This window comes from Spermophilus citellus, assembly GCF_964194105.1.
Source record: "Spermophilus citellus genome assembly, chromosome: 1".
In the NCBI taxonomy this organism is placed as follows: domain Eukaryota; kingdom Metazoa; phylum Chordata; class Mammalia; order Rodentia; family Sciuridae; genus Spermophilus; species Spermophilus citellus.
The window spans coordinates 171,901,662-171,922,509 of NC_138182.1; the positions used below are offsets into that span (position 1 = coordinate 171,901,662).

Below are 20,848 nucleotides of genomic sequence, written 5' to 3' on the forward strand. Positions count from 1 at the left end.
TATGTGTGTAGTCCGTCATTGATGGAAACATTATTATGTAACATAACTGTCAAGTTATTAATTTTTTTAATATTATGACCTTTCTTGAACTACAAGTGATGTATCAAAGTCTCTTGTTAGTAGTATTTCTATTTCTTGATTTCCTATAGTTTTTCCTTTATATAAATAGTTGCTGTATTTATCTGATACTAGATAATATAGTCATGTCTTGTGTTCTTTTCTTGTTTTCTTCTTTGTCTAAATTTTTTGGAACAACTTCTCAATACTTGCTTCCTAATTGTTCCTAATTGCATGATATATTTTGTATTTTCTAAACCCATCTTTTATGGTTTAGAAATGAGGTGTCCCTCAGAAGCTCATGTATGAGACAAAGAAAGAAACTAGAGGTAAAATGATTGGGTTAATGAGAGCCTTAACCTAGTCAGCTCATTAATTCACTTGCATGATTGAAATGGGTGGTAACTCTTGGTAGGTAGGATATAGCTGGAAGAAGTAGGTCACTGAGGGAATACGTAACATTTTCTGAAGTTAAAATACTATTCTTATTTGCTTTGCATATTGTTCTTAAGAAAATTAACTCTTAAAATTGTTTTCTTGTGACTTCCTTAGTAGCAAGATAATTTCTTACTGTGGTAAGAGTTATTCTTTTCTAAAAATTAAGATTTTAATTAATGTCAACTTTCTTAAATCAAGACATGGGAAGAAATTTAAATCATAACAATGGTCGTTTAAATATAAACTCCTAACTGAAATTTTTGTTTTTATTCTTCAACAGGAATTAAAACCTGATATGGTAACTAAATCTGCTCTTGGCGATGATATTGACTTTGAAAAAATCTGCAAGAAGGTATATCTGTAGTGGATGGCATTTGTTTATGAAAAGCTCTTTATTTTATGCTTACTTTTGCATGTCATGTATTCATTGACTAGAAGATCTATCAACTATTGGTATATGGTGACTTTCTCACCGAGTTTCAGTATCACCACTGAAAGGATTTTTAAGGGAATTTAACTGTTTCACTTTACTGTAATGTCACACAGCATTTCATGTTTTGTAGAATAATTACTCTATTAACCTATTAGTTACAAGTAAGAATCTATTTTTTTAAATTTATAGATCATTTTCGTGAATATCTTATGTAATTTCTGCACCCACCTTGTAAAGCTTTTATTTTTCCCTCTTTTTACAAATGAGGACAGTGGAGCTCAAAAATGAGTTAAATGAGCTGATTAAGGTTATTCCTCTATTACGTGGCACAGTCAGTGCTTTTATCCATTTGGATTTGTCACTGCTGTTTAGATTTGTCACTCTTGCTTTTTCCTTACTATTTCTCCTTTTTTTTCTACCAACTTTGCTAATACCTATACTAGACAGTTCACCTTGAGAACAGATTTTGTATTAATTGAATTTTTTTCTCTCTGCTTTTCATTTTTTAATTTGATTTTTGCTCTAACCTACACTTCGTTTTATCTCATGTTGATTTTACATTATAAATTAATCAGTTATACTATATTATTTGTATAAACACCATGTACAATAAGGAATGCCAAGAATTCAATATTTAGCTTAAAACTAAGTAAAATCTAGATGTATTTGGATGGTTTAAACTTTACTTACAGTTCATCAGTATTTTAAGCCAATTCATTTATTGCCTTAGTTTTAAATACAACTATATGTTTAATTAAAAGAGAACACTATCTCCTAAGACAAGATCCATAGTAATAATCTTTTCCATTTCAATACTTTGTACTCTTGATTTTCTTCATTTCTTCCTGTCATATTATTGTCTCCCTATGGTTATTAAAAGAGCCTTTTTTTTTAAGCTCTTTTCTTATTAGAGGAAGGCTCATCTTGGCCTCTGCTTATCTAGAATTCTTCATAAGTACATGAGTTCAACATCATTTTCAGGTTTTTTCATTGTTGTTTTACTTTCTTTTAAGGTGATTGTTCTTCCTTAGTTGTCTATAGGACATATACATTCTGTGATGTGAAATCTTTAAATTTAGAGATTAGTCCACTCCAGGAAATAGGATCCAAGGAAGATGAATTAGGACTTAATATATTTTCACCATTAATTTGTTGTTTATATCTTTAAATAAAACCTGGAATTGAAATAGACCCGCCTTATTATTAAAAGCACTCTTACTAGGATTTTACCTCTGCCAGTTAATCCGCAGTCACTTTGTTGTGTGCAACATTTCCAAGGATTAATTTTACACATAGGAGATATTTTTAGACTGTTGTTTACATTCAGAGGTACATTTTCAAAGTTGAATACCAAATACTTTTTGTGCTCACAATAAATACCCATATGCCAAAATAAATTTTTTCCATTAAAAAATGAGGTGTTTTCCACTTTTTTATGTAATTTATTTGAAATGGAAGAAACTGTGGAGGTGTGTAAAAACCACAATTTCCTGAGAATTTTCCATAGCAAACATTGTGTCCATTTTAAATAAGGAAAACTATGATTTCCTTCATCCTCCAAATATTATGAAGTTTTTTTTCATGCAGGTGTAAAAACTTTTTGTTCTTAGAGTCTACTCAGTAGCCTGCTAAGTTTCAAAAATTTTTTCTTTAAATTTAATATGTATCACTCTTATTTATGTTCCTTTTATTTATTTCCACAACATTTCTCTCTCTCAAATGAAATTTATCATATTCTGTCTTGGGTAAGACATTTGGGTATTTTTCTTAGCTTTTTAAATTAGAGCAACATTGTGAGCCTGAAAAGACGGATTTTGTGTCTTCACATGTAGGATAATGCCTTTACGTAACAATGGCTCAGTAAAACTAAAGAAGGAGGTAGTGAGAAAGAAAGATGATGGATTGCCCTACTCATTCTTGTGAGTTCCTGGTGGCAGTCAAGATGCAGGCAGACATTATCTCAATACAGCAGACACAAAACTCTGCCAAAAGAAGAAATATGTATCTACTTGCTTCACTAGTTTTTTTTTTTAATATTTATATTTCATTTCTTTCCAGAAAGATTTGAAAGATTCTTGACACACAATTTAGTGTTAAAAAGCATTTGGATTGAGTCACAAATGAAAGTTATCTTCAGTCTTTTTAGAAAAAAAAAAATTGTTAGGAATATTAGACTGAATTCAGAAGCCTGAGATTTTGAGTTCTGGATTGTTAGTCAATTGTTGAATAAAATGTTTGACCTTTAGCTCTTGTTAGAATTTGAGCTTCAAAAATTTCAATGAAGGGCTTTCTAAAAACAAGTTTTTAAAAATAAAATTAAAGGGGCTGGGGTTGTGGCTCAGCCTAGAGCGCTAGCCTAGCACATGTGAGGCCCTGGGTTTGATCCTCCACACCACAAAAAAGTAAATAAAATAAAGGTATTGTGTCTAACTACAACTAAAAAATAAATATTTTTAAAAAAGAATAAAATTTAAGAAACATATAAAATTGTACCTTTTTTACTTAGAAATAATTTAAGGTTATCTAAATAATTGATATAATTTATGAAATTGACATTTCTAAGACATAAAAACATTTTAAAAAGTGTATAATATAATATTTTATTGGTCTTTTAATAATAGAAAATTTAATCATTCCTATCTATAAAAACTAATGTTTAAGTCAAGAAATTTTTTCAATTGCACTGTTTTTCCTACTCCCAAAAAAACAAATATGAATAAATAAAAATAACTAGTAGTTAAATATATATACAGAGGAGAGATAGATAAATAGATTGATCCTCTACAATGAATTCTGATGTTTCTGAATGCCTTGATTAAATATTTTCAATTCAGTGAAAATTTCAATTATCATTATTTTAATTTATTATATAATTTTTAATTGTTTTAATTTGTTATAATAATATATAATTATATGTAATAATTATAAATTTATATAATAAATAATTATAAATTAATACCCAAACATAATTTGACCTTTTCCTTCTAGGCTGACAACTTAAAAGAACTCCAGAAGCCATTTACTTTCAACCCATTGTTCTTAAGCAGTATTATATTCCTACCCATGCAACAGTGAAATTTTAGCCAATGTTAAGGACATGGGTACTACCGCATATTGTAAAGTGGATTGTCCCTTTATAGACCAGAGACACAAAATGTTTTCTCAGGTTTAGAGTTATTACAAGAAGTCTTACGCTAACACCTTTTCCCTTTCCTGAATAAGCCACATTTTCCTCAATTATTAGCTAATGAGCTAAAATACACACAGCATCAGAATGTTTTATGTCCTCATTTAAAGTACTTATTATTACAATAATAAGTACTTTGCTGTTATCATGAACTATTCTTTTGCTTTTAAAACAAAAATTACACGTGACTGTACAACATAGGTTGTGGTATTCAGAGTTCTTCTTAACTGCTCAATTTTATATGCAAACATAAGTTGCAGACCCAAAGTTCTTAGTTCGCTGAACTCACTGCTGCTGCATTTGACTGTGCAGTTCCAATTTGATGACTACAGCATGAGTAGCAGTTCTGGAATTACACAACACAATGCCTCTTTTCAAATCATTCTACCTTTTTATTAATTTGATATTCTCCCCCAAATAAGCCCCCGAGCAAAGTTGCAGCCTGAAAACAAATTATGTTTGAGTATTAACTTTAATGCTATTATTATTATAATTCTATAATAGAGGGAAACATTTAAAAGAAATTAGAAGAAAACCCTCCTTCATTTACATCATTATATAATTTTAAATATTACTGTAGAGACAGTTTTAAAAAAAAAGAATTTACTGAAATCATTACTAAATCACAGTTATCATCTGGGACAATTTTCTGGGGCAGAGAAATAAAATTGAATAAATTTAAAAATAATATGATTAATAAATAATACCCCAAGTTTACACTAGACAATCAATTCTATAGCTTTTATAACTACCATGAAAAGATATAGCTATCTCTAGAAAGAAAAATACCCAGCTCAGCAAAGATGTTAGCACTTTGTTAAAGCAGGGATTTGAGAGTGGCAATAGTTTTTGAACAATCGGGTATGAATACATTTTAATTAAGATTTCTTTAGGATTCTTAGAATTTCTTATATAAAATGTATGAGATTAATTTACATAATGAGAACAGGTGCTTTCTAACTTGTTTTTTATAGACACTGATATTCAAATATTACAGATTATCTTTGAAGTGAACTTAGTTTCAAAGGGGAAATACATTGAAATAAGCAGTCAAATATAAAAGCTTCTCCTGGAGGGGTCCTCTTTTCCCTTATAATGTGAAGGGTAATTTCCTGGGAAATGTATAACATTTATCAGCATTAATTGTTTTTTTTGTTGTTGTTGTTGTTGTTGTTGTTGTTCTTGTTTTTATGTTTAAATCTTCTGGATTAATCCTGAGATTAAATTTACTTCTTCTACTCGGAATATCACTTCTTCTGTTTCTATAATGCAAAAATCTCAAAGAATGCCACCATTCTGGATGCACATTTAGTTCTCTAACATGTTGATTGGCTTTGGCAACAAAGATCTATTATAGCAGAGCTTTTATTTTAAACCTTAATGTTTACTGAAAAGCTAAAAAGTTTTTTCCTTTTTTCCTTGATACACAAGATTCAACTTTCTTGGAAAGACTAAAGCTGGTTTTTTATACTGTAGTCTCATTTTAATTTTCTTTGCAAATATTTTTACCAAATAAGGTCACATTTTGAGTTTCCAGGTGGACATGAATTTTGTGGGGACACTTCAGCCTCAGTCAAGGAGACAATTAGCAGGTTGTCGTAGCACAGGATTGACACCAGATAAAATTTAAATAACTTATTTTTTGACTTAACATTATTCAGCTAAGTACTCCAAAGAGAACATAACTTTAAACTGCCATTATCCTGCTTTTGTTTAGGTGTTCATATATTTATATCACTGGGGGAGAAAAGCCAACATATTTGGCTAAAACAGTGAAGGATAACTTTAGGACAAAGACATTTGAAGCTTGTAGCTCTAGTTTCACGTAATGATGAAATTTAATCACTGGCTTTATTGTTTATTTAGTACCTGCTCTTGTAGACACTGTTAAGTCACCAGATCTACACCATGTTTCGTAGGTATGAATATATTTGCAATGGCATACAGTGTTAAGTGCTGTGAAATAAATAGTGATGGAAAATATTTTGCTAGTTGAGATGGCTTTGGAACGTGAACCTGAATACAATGAAATGAACAGCCATTTATGTATTTGTGAGTAGAACATTCCAGGTAGAGAGGAGTTTGCAATGAAATGGCTTAAGCATTATCTATGAGAGCAAAATCCAAAGGAGACCAATTCACTATGGGCTTATTAACTTGGTTCACTTGAGATACTGGTGATTTTGTCAAAGGCAGAAAGAGTAAAAATGTTGAGAGGTGATTGGTTCTGGATATATTTTGCAAATAGAGCCACAAGATTTGCTAAAGGATGTATTGTGAGATGTGAGGGAAGAAGAAATATGGTGAAAGAATCCTTAGTTTTAGGGCTGAGCACTCAGAAAAATAGAGAGTTCAATAAGATGGCAGAAATGATAGGAGAAGGGGTTTATTTGGAAAAGAAAATCAAAGAGTTCTGTCTTGATATGTCAAGTAAATGTATCAAGTAGGTAGTTAAATATATGAATCTGAGCTCATGTTAGAGTTGGAGGTAGAAATTTGGAAGTTGTTGGTTCACATAAGATATTTAAAGCAATTAACCAATAGTATGAATTTTCTAAATTAATAAAACAACAATATATATATGATCTTTTTAAATTCAGTCATCATCAAATTTTTATCAAGGTTGACTTTAAATTAGGCAATGTTTTAAATTCTAAGAATACAGTGGTGATATTGACTTTCAAAATATGAATATATAATATTTGGTAATTCCTAGGTGTCTATTTCACATTTGATGAGGAGTATAATTCTGAAAACATTGTTTCCAAAATTTATTCAATTTTCAGATATTTGTTGCATTATCTACATTTCCAGATATTTATCTGGAATAGTCCATGTTCCAAAAATAATAATTATAATAAGTAAGTAGTACTTTCTATTGATTACATTATTATTTTAATTGTTCCAAAGTAATAATATTTTTGTCAGCACGATGTGTACCTTTAGCATAGATAACTTATCTATTAAGATTATTAACTAAATTGTTTCCTAATTTTAAAAGATTTGATTTTATTCATATTGAGTGGTGCCAGTGATTTTATTCCCATATATGTATTTTTTTCAATTTGCAGCCAGATTCTACAGCATCTGAAAGAGCAGTTGCCAGACTAGCAGTACACCCTCTTCTGAAGAAAAAAATAGATGTGCTTAAAGGTATGAATGAAATGATTTAACTCTTGAGTATTTTATAATATAAGCATGAGTTTCTTTCAAATATTTAAAAATGTGGAAGGTACCTGCAAATATAAAAAGTATCTGATTCTGAAGAAAAACTAAATCTGTTTTTTCTTAAATTTTAATATAGTATACATATTACGTATATTATATTCAGTGCATTTAAATATGACATACATGATCAAGTTGAATATATTTGCTATTCTAAATGCTGATTAAACTCATAATATTTTTGATTTAGCCATTTTGCATAATATTTAAATGCATTATAAAATATAGAGCATTAAATACTTTTGCCACAGGTTAGATGAAATTTATTTTTGTTTGAAAGCACAGTTGAAAGTATTTAATGCATTATGAACACAGAAATTAAAGTTGCCGTTTTCCTTTATTTATATTCAGTGACATTTTTACTGTTCTTTGTAACTCCAAAATATGAAGAAAGGGTGATTCTTCTTTTATTTGGCAGCTTAGAAATGGATGCATCTGAGCCTGTCATGAGTTAGAGTTTTAAGAAATCAAAAGATTTTTTTGTTAATTATCTCATTTTAAATATTTCATTATAAATTCAAGTTTTCCTCTTAAATGTTTCCAAATAATTTAAGAATTTCTGTCCTAAAACAGTGATGTTTTATATGTTTCAATGCTGAAATAAGTCATGTACTGTTTTTCTTGCAGCTGCTGTCCAAGCCTTTAAAGATGCAAGACAAAATGCTACCAAAGTTGACTCATCAAAGAATACTTCAGAACAAAATCCTTATAAAGACACTTTGTGTTCAAATGATGATGTAAGGAAATTACAGCCTGAAGAAACTATCACCAGTGAGCAGAAAGTGAAAGAAGCCAAAATACAGGCAAAGAAACCAACAAATAATTCAAAGGAAAAAATAGCCAAGGTAGAACATGGATCCAAAGCAGTAAACATTACAGAGTCTCTGTCAAAGCCTTTGGGAGAGGATTCTGTAGTCCTTTGTCAACCTGAGCACACACCTGCTGAAACAAAAATGAAAACATTAAGTCAAACAAAAATAATGAAGGTGCCTGATAGCTCAGTTGATGGTAACAGTGATAGCGAAGAAGAATTACATAAAGAGGAAAAGGTGTATTTTGATGACAGCACAGAAGAAAGGTTCTACAAACAGTCTTCCATGTCCGAGGATAGTGATAGCGGTGATGACTTTTTCATTGGAAAAGCCAGGCGGACACGAAGGAAAGAAAGTAGTTGCCATTCTTCAGCTAAGGAACAAAAAACCCTCCAATTTTTACCCAAGGAAGAGACTCATGAAACCCATTTGAATGTAAGAAATGACAAAAACAAGCCAAGTACAGAAGCCAGGAAGTTAGAATCAGTGTTTTTCCATTCTTTGTCTGAATCTAAAAGCTCTAGAAGGTAAGGTTATTTTTTTATTCTGAAATAATTATTAGTACTTATTTTTTATTTTTTTAATTAGAACTTTATAGTTATACATTGTAGTTGGGTTCATCCTGACAAACTCACACATGCATGGAAATTGATATCAGTTTATGGCACACGCATGCACACACACACACACACACACACACACACACACACACACACCAGCCACCGCCCTTTTCTGTCCTGTCCCTCCTTCCCTCTCCCATTTTCCTTCCTCTACTTGACTTCCTTTCACTCATCCATTAGTGTATTTGATTGGTTCTTTGTATTAGCCTATCCTTTCTTCCTCCTTCTCTTTGTTTTGCTCTAACTTCCGTATGTGAGAGAAAACATTTAGTTGAGTTTCTGAGTTTGGCTTATTTCACTTGGCATGATATTTTCTGCTTCTATCCATTTACCAGCAAATACTGTAATTTCATTCTTTTTTTAATATTTATTTTTTAGTTATAGGTGGACACAGATTAGTGCACCAATAAATTATTTTATTTTTATGTGGTGCTGAGGATTGAGCCCAGTGCCTCATGCATGCTAGGCAAGCACTCTACCTCTGAGCCACAACCCCAGCCCCTGTAATTTCATTCTTTTTGATGGCTAAGTGTAACTCCATAGTGTGTGTGTGTGTGTGTGTGTGTGTGTGTGTGTGTGTGTGTTTGTGTACACATATATCCCAATTTTTTAATTTATTCATCTATTAATGGGCATTTGGTTTGATTCCATAATTTAGCTATTGTGCATCTGTAAACATTGAGGTGGCTGTATAGCTGTAGTATGCTGACTTTAGATCTTTTAGGAATATACCAAGTGCGATAGTTGGGTCTTATGGTAATTCTGTTCCTAGTTTTTTGAGGAATCTCTATACTGCTTTCCAGAGTGGTTAGGCTAATCTGCACCAACTATGTACAAATGTTTCTTTTTCCCGCAACCTCACTAGCACTTATTATTCTTGATCATTGACATTCTGAACTGCAATAAGATGAAATTTTATTAGTTTTGATTTGCATTCTCCTGATTGCTGTAGATGTTAAACATTTTTTCATTTATTTTGTTGTCCATTTGTGTTTCTTCTTTTGAGAAGTTTCTGTTCAATTCTTTGTCCATTTATTGGTTGAGTTATTTGTTTTTTTGGCATTAACTTTTCTGAGTTCTGTATATTCTGGTTATTAGTCCCCTATGGGAGTGGTAGCTGGCCAGGATTTTTTCCCCCATTCTGTAGGCTCTTTTTTCACGCTCATGCTCTTTTAATCATTTCCTTTGCTGTACAAATATGTTTTAATTTGAAGGCATCCCACTTAGTGATTCTTGGTTTTATTTCTTGCACTTTGGAGATCTTAAGGAAGTTAGTACCAGCACCTACATGATGAAGTGTTGATCACTCTATGTTTTCTTCTAGCAGTTGTGAAGTTTCTGGTGGAATTCTTAAGTTTTTCATGCATTTCAGTTTGAGTTTTGTTGGGAGGGAGGGTTTGTTTTCATTTTTATATATACATCTATCCTGTTTTCCCAGCACCATTTTTTAAAAGATGGCTAAAAGTATGTGTATTTGTCTCTTTGTCTTCTATTCTATTCCATTGTTCTTCATGTCTATTTTGATGCCATTACAATGCTGATTTTTGTTAGAACAGCTATGTAGTATAATTTCACATCAGGTACTGTGATGCCTCCTGCTTCGTTTTTTTGCTTATTAGTGCTTAGGCTACTCTGATTCTCTTACTCTTCCAATTAAGAATTGTTTGTTCTAATCCCATGAAGAATATTATGGGGATTGCAGTGAATCTGTGTATTGCTTTTGGTAGTATGACCTCTTTGACCATACAGAGGCCTTTTTCTGCCTCTATTGAGATGATCATGTGATTTTTGTCCATAATTTGTTTAAGTGATGAATTACATTTATTAATTTGCATATATTGAACCAACCTTGCATCCCTGGAATGAAAACAACTTGATCATGATGTATTATCTTTTTGATGTGTTTTTGAATGCAGTTTGCTAATATTTTATTAAGTATTTTGCATCTATGTTCATCATTGATCTGTAATTTTCTTTCCTGTTGCATCTTGTATAGTTTTGGTATCAGGGTTATAATGGCTTCATTAAATGTATTTGGGAGTGTTCTCTCCCATTTTCATGGAATAATTTGAGAAAGACTTGTGTTAGGTCTTCTGTAAAGGTTTGGTAGAACTGAGCTGAGAATCCATCAGGTCCTGGGCTTTGCTTTTTTGGAAGGCTTTTAATTTCTCTTTGAATTTTATTATTTAATATTGGTCTGTTTAGATTTTCTATATCTTCTGATTCAATTTGGGCAGGTCATATGTGTCTTGAAATTGGTCAGTGCTTTCCAGATTTTTCCAGTTTATTGTAGTATAAATTTTCAAAATAGGTTTTGATAATCCTTTGGATTTCAGAAGGATCTATGGTGATAAACAGTCTGTTTTCATCTCTGATTTTGTTGATTTGCTTCTTCTCACTCTTTCTTTTGGTTAGTTTGGTTAAGAGTTTCTCAATCTTATATTTTTAAGGAACCAACTCATTTGATTTTTGACTCTGGTTTTAATTATTTCCTGCCTTTTCCTGGTTTGGAAATTACTTTGTTCTTCCTTTTCTAAGGACTTGAAGTGGACCATAAACTTACTTATTTGGGATCTAATTTTTTTAATGTAAGCACTCAGTGCCATCAATTTTCCTCCTAGAGCTGCTTTCATTACTGTCCCAGAGATTTTGATACATTGTATCTATGTACTTATTCATTTCTGAGAATTTTTGATTTCTAGTCCTCTTTCTTCTTTGATCTAGTCTTCATTTAAATGAGTGTTGTTTGATCTCCATGTGTCCAAGTGGTTTCTATTATTTTTCTTGCTGTTGATCTCTTGCTTCATTTCATTATAATCTGATAGGATACGTGGGATTAATGTTGTTGTTTTGCTAAGATTTGCTTTGTGGTCTAAGATGTGACCTATTTTGGAGAAAGTTTCATGTACAGCTGAGAAGGTGAATTCAGCTGTTTTGGGGTAGAATATTATGTAGCTGTTCATTAGGTCCATTTGATTTATATTGTTTAGGTTGGAGATATCTGTATTGATTTTTATGTTTTAATGACCTGTCTGTTGGTGATGGGTGTGTTGAAATCACCCAGTATTGTATTGGGGTCTTTGTAGATTTAATGTCATGTAATTGAGTATGTTGACATTTGGGACATAAATGTGTACTATTATCTTCTTGTTGGATTATTCCCTTGATTAGGACTAGGATATAGTAGCCTTCTTGTCTCTTCTAATTAATATTTGCCTGAAATCTACTTTGTCACCTATGAGACTAGCTATTCCTGCTTATTTTCTTGGTCCTTATGTATGGAATATATGTTGCCATCCTAGTACCTTCAGCCTGTGGATGTCATTGCCTATAAGATGAGCCTCTTATAGACAGCATATTGTTATTGTTAGATCTTGTTTTCTGATCCATTCTCCTACCTGTGTCTTTTATTTGGAGAGTTGAAATCATGAACTTTCAGCATTAGTGTAGATTTGTGTTTGTGATTTTCTTCCATTTTGGTTTTTTTTGTTTGTTTGTTTGTTTGGTTCTTTGCTATATTTTATCCTGTTTTAATTCTCATTTAGTGGATTATTTGTCTATTGAACTTTCTGTGTTTTGGAGCTTTGGAAATTGATTTTCAGGTCCTTTTTTGCAGTTTGTCTAAGTATTCTTTGTAGTGTTGGATTGGTACTCATGAATTCTTTTAGTTTATTCTTGTCATAGAAAGTTTTTATTTCCCCCTTTTAATTTGAAACTGAGCTTTGCTTGGTATAGTAACTTTGCTGGCAGTTGTTTCCTTTTAGGGTTTGGAATTTCTCATTCCATGCCCTCCTTGATTTTATCATCTGAGCTATGAAATTGAAAGTGAGGCTTATTGGTTTGCCTCTAAGTGTGGCCCGGTGTTTCTCTCTTGCAGCTTTTAATATTCTTTCCTTATTTTCTGTATTAGGCATTTTGATTATGATATGTCTTGGTAAGCTTCTTATTTGGAGTCCTGTAAGCCTCCTTTATGTGGATGTTTATCTCATTTCTGATATGGGAAAAGTTTTCTGTAACTGTCTCATTGAAAATGTTCTTTGTGCCTTCAGTTTTTGTCTCCATATTCTTTTCTATCCCAGTGAGTCTCAGGTTTGGTCTTTTAAAGTTGTCCCAAAGTTCTTGTATTTTCTAGTCATGTTCTATAACTTTTTTCCCTTTATTTTACTCAAGACCATATACCCTGTCTTGAAGTTCTGTCTTCAGAAGGGCTGAGGTTCTGTTTTCTCATCTGCTGGTGATGCCTTCAATCAAATTTTTACTTTCATTTCTAGAAGTTCTGCTTGGTTTCTTTTTACTGTTTCTGTTTCTTTTTTAAAATGGTCTTTCATATTCTGTAATTGTTCTCCTAATTCCTTTCTTAGATCTTCTTTTATTTGTTGAACATTTCAATAATCAGTTTTTTATAATCTACCTGTAGGCTTTGTCTGCCTCATTATCAGTGGGATCCTTTGTTGGGGCATTATGAAATTTGGGAAAAGATTTGTTTCCCTGTTTTCTTAGGTTTTCAGAAGTCTTGGACTGGTGCATTGATTGAGGATTCTAATCCTTACCTTAAAAAATAATAATGAATATCAAATAACAGTGAGGGAAGAGACCATCTCCCATGAATAATTTTAGTTTGTTCAATCCATCCTGTTTTTAGACTTGATTCGCTTTTATAATAGGGTAACAATCAGATACACTCATGGCAATGCCACATTTGTCCAGCTTCATCATTAAAATTAAATGAGATATTATAGCCAAATAATATGCCTACCTAACTTGTTATTCATTCAGTTATCAAAATTTTGAAAATTGAAGTTAGTCTTTCATGAAAAACTTTTGAAAATGTTGTACATCTCTCTATATATATATTTAAATAAAACTTTCTGAAAAGAATATGGTGGGGGGTTTGTTGTTTGTGGGGTTTTTTTGGTGAGGGTTGTTTGTTGCTGTTTTGGTTTTTTTTTGGTACTGGAGATTTAACCCAGGGGTACTTTACCACTGAGCCACATCCTTAACTCTTTTCATTTTTTTATTTAGAGGCAGGGTCTCAATAAGTTGCTAAGGGCATTGCCAAGTTGCTGAGGCTGTGCTCAGACTTGCAATCTTCTTGTTTCAGCCTCCCAAGGTGGCACATTACAGGCATGTGCCACCTCACCTGGCTTGGTGGATTTTCTTGAAGGCCTAGGACTGCTGTTGTAAACTCATTTTACTGTGTAGTGCTGTTGGGAAACACTTGCCCTACCAGTTGCCCCCAGCTGCTTTCTGTTTGATGATGTCTTCTTCATCCCTGCTGTTGACCACTGCTTTTCACAACTGTTCTGTTAAAAATCAATAAATTCATTTATCTTTCTAACCTGATAGAGTATATCTTCACATTTTAGAGTAAAGTTCAGTTAGCTTCAATAATAGCTACTTTGTTCAGTAACTATTATCTTCAGTAAACTATTTTTGTATATTTATAGGTTAGAGATTATTCTCTAATAGATTAGGAAAATGTGATATAAAAATTTTACAAAGAAGTAAGAATATTGAACAGACACACAACCACTTTTGGACCCTTGAAAATAATTAAAATATTTACTTACACCCCAGTCCTGCCTCAAAAATGTGTATTTTTTTCTTGTTTGAAAATAACATATCACTATCTCTTCCCACAAAATATAAATCTTAATTTTTGTTATATTTGTTTTATTTCTCCCTGTAATAAGACTTGGAATTCTTTAAATAGCCCCAAGAGTACAGGCAAGATAACCAGACTAGAATATTTTTCAGTTATAAACTGAAGGGCCTATAAGGATAGAGAGCATAAAAATCCCTTATGTATCTGTATTTATGTTGGAATCTTGCAAACCTTTGATGTACCTAAAACCTGGGTTCTTTTATTGATTGTTGTGGGATGATTGAATATGATAGTCCCATGCATAAGTTTTATCATCCATTTTATTATGTTTTCCTCATGAGGATTTAAATAAATCCTTTAAATAAATCTTTTAAAAATCATAATGATGTGTTTCTTTTTTAGGGATTATAGAGAACAAGCTCCAAAGAGCAAAACCACCCCAGGTATGTATCAATGTCTACTTGACTTCCAAAATGCAAATGAGCAGTGCTTTACCAAAGTTGAAGAATGAAAAATTATAATTGCTTACTGGCCTCAATGAATTTATGCACCCACATAAATGGAAACCGAACATCTTATAACTATATAATTTTTAATTTTATTGGGTTTTTTTTATTGTTATGTTTTAGCCTTCCATGTTAGCAAGACTGTGTTTCTATTTAAATAAGACAGCACAGCATTTATTGGGAGACACTCAATAAACAGCAATCTACAAAGATTAGAAACCATGTTCCAAAATTAATTGTTCATATGAAAATTTTTAACTTCAAATTGGACTTCAGTTAATTTTGAAATATTGTCTTTAAATAAAGCAAAATTTCTCTTTTAAAAATTGGTTTGATAAAGGAAAAAAATCTGTTTCTTCTGTGTGCTATTTAAAAATATTTTTTTTTATTATTTTTGCTTTCTTTTCCAAGATTTTCTGGAAAACAAACCTCAGACTGAGAATCTATTTAAAAAGAATGTACCAAAAGGACCTACAAATACAAAGCAACAGTTACACCTGCCTCTTCATCCTTCTTGGGAAGCAAGCAGGAGGCGTAAAGAACAACAGTCTAAAATTGCTGTGTTTCAGGGGAAAAAAATTACATTTGATGATTGATCGGTGCTTCTTTTTGGACTTTCCAACTAAAAGTTATTTTCCTGTCTTTCCCACCCCCTGGGGGGAATTTTTTTTTTAATTTAATAATGTAACTTATTTTACATTATATCTAAGTAAGTCTTATTGAAGGGGTTATAGAATGCTAAGTGAGAGTTCAAGTTATGTTTACATATATCTTTCAGAAATCAAGTACACACTTAAATTAATTTTTAATAATACTCCTTGGATTATTTCTTCTGTAAAAGAATTTTGGGAATTATAGTAATGTTAGGATTTCTCATTTGTTCATATCATGAAGTATGTTTCCCTGGTTCAGCTTTTTTTTATTTGTTTTTTTTTTTTTTGTTTTTTTTTGTTTTTTTTTTTGTCATGAAAATAAATGTCAGGGTATATTTAAAATAGTAATGGAAAAATTTGAGAACCTCTTAGTTATTTAAAATAGATTACCTTTGTTAGAAGTTATTCTTTTGAGCAAAACAAAAGTAGTTTCTTTTTATGGATGTACAAAAAATAAATTATATAAATAAACATTAATTTTTTATTATACTTATTACTAATGACTTGTCATGTACTTCTGTTCTAAAATAGTTTTTTAGAATTAAGTTGGGGTTTTTAAGTTATATTTTAGTTACTAAGGCAAATTTTTTAAATGTAGCAACAAAACCAAAGGTCATTTTTATATTCATATAAATATTTCTATTAAATCAAGAATGTATACTATTTATTTATTTACTCTTATAAAAGCTTTTTTTTTTTTTCTTCTTCTTTTTTGGTACCAGAGATTGAAGTCAGGGGCACTCAACCACTGAGCCACATCCCCAGTCCTATTTTGTATTTTATTTAGAGACAGGGTCTCACAGGGTTGCTTAGTGCCTCATCATTGCTGAGGCTGGCTTTGAACTCAGTCCTTCTGTCTCAGTCTCCCGAGCCACTGGAATTATAAGCATGCTCTGTCCACCTGGTGTAGATTATAATTTATAAGAATAAATTCTAGAAGGAAGAGCATTTCTTCTTATGGCTGAGCAGAGTTAAGAGTGGCTAATTTGTACATTACAGTACTGTTATTTTAAAAGAAAATAGTTTAAAATATTCCTTCAAATGTTTCACTTTTTGCTACTCTGAAAGAAATGAAAGGTTATTATTTAACTAAACAATGCTTCAATGTTTTGGTTTGGTTTTTTGGTACTGGGGATATAATCCAAGGGCACTTTACCACTGAGCCACATCCTTAGCCCTTTTTATTTAGAGGCAGGGTCTCACTAAGTTAAATTGCTAAGGGTCTTGCCAAGTTGCTGAGGTTGTGCCCAAACTTATAATCCTCTTGTTTCAGCCTCCCAAGTCATTGGGATTACAGGCATGTGCCACCTCACCTGGCTTGGTGGATTTTCTTGAAGCCTAAATTCCATGTTTCCTGCATGTTAATGCTGTTAATGACAGGGAAGATCATCTGGTTAGCCTGAATTATTTGTCTCAAGAGTAATGTCTTCCAATTTTAAAAGCTTAAGAATTTAGGTAACAATGGAATTTAAGACATCATGTAAGAATTTTTTTTTGTACTTTATTGAGTGCAAAAATTATTTCACTTCTTTTAAATTTTTACTTTAATTTTAGAATGACAAAAAATAAGTAAAAGAAAAATGTCTTTGTGCCTGCCTACTGTAGTTTTTATAAACTGTGAGGTTGAGAGCACTATCTTCCAGACTGCCAAGTCTGTCCAAAACTTCTTACCCCATTGGAAGGAGCTAAGAATTAGGGTCCAACTGAAAAGTTGGAGGAAGAGTTTTCCATTTGTTGGCTGCTAGATTTTGTTACATGGAAAAAACTGTGGATCTTTCTTCTGGAATGTGGTGAAGTTACTTAAAATCACATTTGCCCTTTTTGAGTAGGTCTAGAACAGACATTAGGGGACATCTGGCAGCATCTGAAAATAGTTTGTGTTGTCACCAGAGGGTAGGGATGCAAGAGAACGTACCACATCTAATAGATACAGGCCACGTATGCTGCTAAACTTTCTACAATACATAAAAGGTAGAACTTTCCAGCTCAAAATTTTAGCAGTGCTGAGGTTGAGAAGCCCTAATCTGGGGCACATTTGACCCCACTTATTTTGGGACATTACCTTTCAATAATTCTACCCTGGTAATTTGTATATTAAGAAATGTTTCTGTTGTGCTTAATAAGTACACAGAAAACTATTCCTAGCTTTTTATAAGCTCCTGGGATTGTTCTCCTCACTTCCTTCTAATGTCTTTGTTTATTTGTTTGTTTTCTTCTGACTTTGGTGGATTCTTCACATTCATTGCACAAATCAGTTTTCTACCACTTACTTGAGGGGACCCTTCTAGAGATATCAGGAGCACATCCTCTCTTTCTTGGCATCTTCTTCTTCTGCAATATACTTTGCCTTCATAAATTTCAATTACATTGTTCTACCTAAACCCTGAACTCTTCTTTTCAATTCTGTGAAGCCATCAAGTTCTTTGGGGTTTCTTTCTTTTTTCTCTGTAGTTTGGAAACTCTTCAAACAGTGAGTTGATATACTTGTGGCACTGGATTCATTTGTTTTCCTTCTCTCAGAACTGCTATCTTGTGCTGCCCATTGTCCATTGTCTAAAACACATTTTTTCATATATTTTATAGTTTTCTAGTTTAATATAGAAAGGCTAAGGGGAAGTTTGTCACCTTCCTGGCTAAGTGTTTGTTGGGCTTCCTTTTTGAAATGTTATCTTTAATTTGGTGTTATTCCATAGTTAATAAGAAATAGAAGTCCTTCATTATTTATTTTGATACCCATATTGTACTTAATTTGGCTAACGGGAGTTTTGTCAACTATCACCTCTGTCCTTTTGACATATAAGTCCTTTCTCTAACAGTGAGAAAGCCAGTTCTCATTTTCTGCAATATATTTACATATTTACTCAACCCTTGAATACATAGTAGTCCATCTCAGAATTGCTTGCTAGCAGATTCCTCTTTAAAAGAGAAATCAACTAGCCAAAGTTCAGTATTTGTTTAGAGTTTTTCCTTTAACCTGAAAACATATTGGTGTTTTGTTTTGTTTCGGTTTTTGGTTTTGGGAAATTGAACCCAGGGCCTCGTACATGCTAGTCAGTCATTAATACTACTAGCTACATCCTCAGCCAGTTTTATTTATTTTTGAGACAAAATCTTACTAAATTACCCAGATTTACTTCAAATTTGCAATCTATCCTCCTTAACCTCCCCAGTAGCTGGGATTACAGGCATGTACTGCCACATCTAGCTTGATCTTAAAACTCTTTGACAGTTACCTGGAGTATTAACAGCCAGAATAGCAGAATAAGAGCATCCAAAAATTCTTCTCTCTTTAAAAGCAATAAGAAAACTGTCCAAACTATTAGATCAGAACTCAGAAATTAATCCAAGGCTTGCATCAATTCAAGGAGTATTTATTCAGGAAAATGACTGAATCTCTCTATAAAAACAATGATTGTAACCGTATCTTACCTTGTCACATTTCTATTTCCTACTTTCTTCCATTATGGCCTTGAAAATAAAAGCCCAGAATCAGTTAAAAAAAAAAAAAAAAAAAAAGGCAGATACCAGAGGGGAAGAAACAGTTGGAATTTCTCCAAAGACACATTCCTTAAGAATTATCATTATTTTGACCTGCTTGGTTGTGTCCTGGAAGACTACCACTTGCAAGGCTGTCTTATTTGAAGTAGTCAAAGCTTGCTCAGATTGATCACCCTTTTCCTTAAGACAGCTTTTCAGAAACAATTAGAGGCAATTGTGAACATCAACTTCGTCTCAGTGGATAATAATTGAGGTAAAACCTAAGTTAACCAAAAAGCTTAAAAGGAAATCTGGGGGTGCTGAGGCTGTGGCTTGGCGGTGGCGCATTTGCCTGGCATGTGTGAGGCACTGGGTTCGTTTCTCAGCACTGCATATAAATAAATAAAAAATAGAGGTCTATCAACAACTAAATATATACACATATATATTTATATGTGTGTGTGTGTATATAAAAATCTGGGAAATTAATTTAATATCTATTGGTACTTTAACAATTCAGACATAGTCCTTGGAATCAGAGAGATGACTGCAGATTCATAGGACTGTGCACAGACTCAGGAAAGAGCTGAGAAGATGCTGAACTCATGAAAGAGCTCAGCAGATGCTGTCTGACTTTAAGGTGCTTCACAAGCAACATGTGAAGGCTAAGGGGAAGTTGTCATCTTCCTGGCTAAGTGTTTGTTGGGCTTCCTTTTTGAAATTTTATCTTTAATTTGGTATATAGGAAGATTTCTATTTCTGTTCTCATGGTTGTTTTTGTGCTTGTACCTTTTTTAATGCCCTTAGTCCCCTCTTTTCAAAATTTGGCATCTGAATTATCTACTTATTTAATGACATTTTTTATTAGTCGCCTAAATATTAGTTAATGTATTTTGTCAGCTTTCCTTTTAACACTTCCATTTTCCAATTTTTAGTTGCATTATTTTTACTTCATCATAATAATTTAACATGACAGAACATTATCACATATTATTCTACCCTGTCACCACCTTGGTTTTAATATTAGATTTGTGATTGAGAGTGTTAAATTCTAAATTTCTGAAAAGTATCCCTGGTCTTGTTTGGATGAAGTTAGTTTTCTAACAGATTTCTCAGAAAAGAACTCATGTTAAGAATTTTTTGAGCTCTTGGTGCTTAAAACATTCTCTGTAGTTTTGAAACATATAGAATTGTGGCTGGATCTTAGGATCATAGCTTCTCATCGATTCTGCCCCTTTTCTTTGTGGCAGCTAAACCTCCCTTGAGTCTTTTTTTCAGAAGTTTCTTACTCCTCTTCCAGTTACAAAACCTAACTAATACTCTGGGCACAGTGAATCTTCACCTGCTTCCTGGGTGATGGTGTTTGATTTCCTTCCTGTGACATAAGGTTATTTTCAGTGGGTAGATTCCCGGAGGAATTTGTATATTTTGCAAAACATCCCCCTCCTCTCTTAGGCCTGCACCATCAAGGGAAGTTTTATTGGATCAGTTAAACTTTTTGTCCCAGCAGGTCAAATTCTAGGGGTTTTTTGTATTATACACTACCAATCAACTAGCTATTGGTTAATTGGAAGTCATTAGCACCATTCTGCCCAAACTTTTTGCTGCCTATTTTACAGTGCATATTTCATTCTGATTCTACAATATCTTCTAAATCATGGGTGGTTATACAACTTTCGGCCTCTTCTTGGTTTTCAATTTTCTCAGATTAACTGTAATTATCCCAGCTTACATTTTGTATCACCTCTTGGCATCATGCATACTCTATGGCTAAGATACGAAGTGTCACCAGAAAGATCATGTTTAGATTATGAGCGCTATAGCCTATGCAGTGG

The 20,848-nt window shown here is 32.4% G+C and overlaps 1 protein-coding gene across 1 annotated transcript in view; it reads left to right on the forward strand.

Moving 5' to 3' along the window:
* SRFBP1 (serum response factor binding protein 1) overlaps window positions 1-15,999 on the forward strand; it is a 68,734-nt gene extending 52,735 nt beyond the window's left edge. The window contains exons 4-8 of the mRNA XM_081302706.1: window positions 776-847; window positions 7,187-7,268; window positions 7,968-8,679; window positions 14,780-14,820; window positions 15,295-15,999. Coding sequence (XP_081158832.1) covers window positions 776-847; window positions 7,187-7,268; window positions 7,968-8,679; window positions 14,780-14,820; window positions 15,295-15,479 — 1,092 coding nt within the window. The 3' untranslated portion in view covers window positions 15,480-15,999. The remainder of the gene's footprint in view (window positions 1-775; window positions 848-7,186; window positions 7,269-7,967; window positions 8,680-14,779; window positions 14,821-15,294) is intronic.
* Window positions 16,000-20,848: the final 4,849 nt, after the last annotated feature.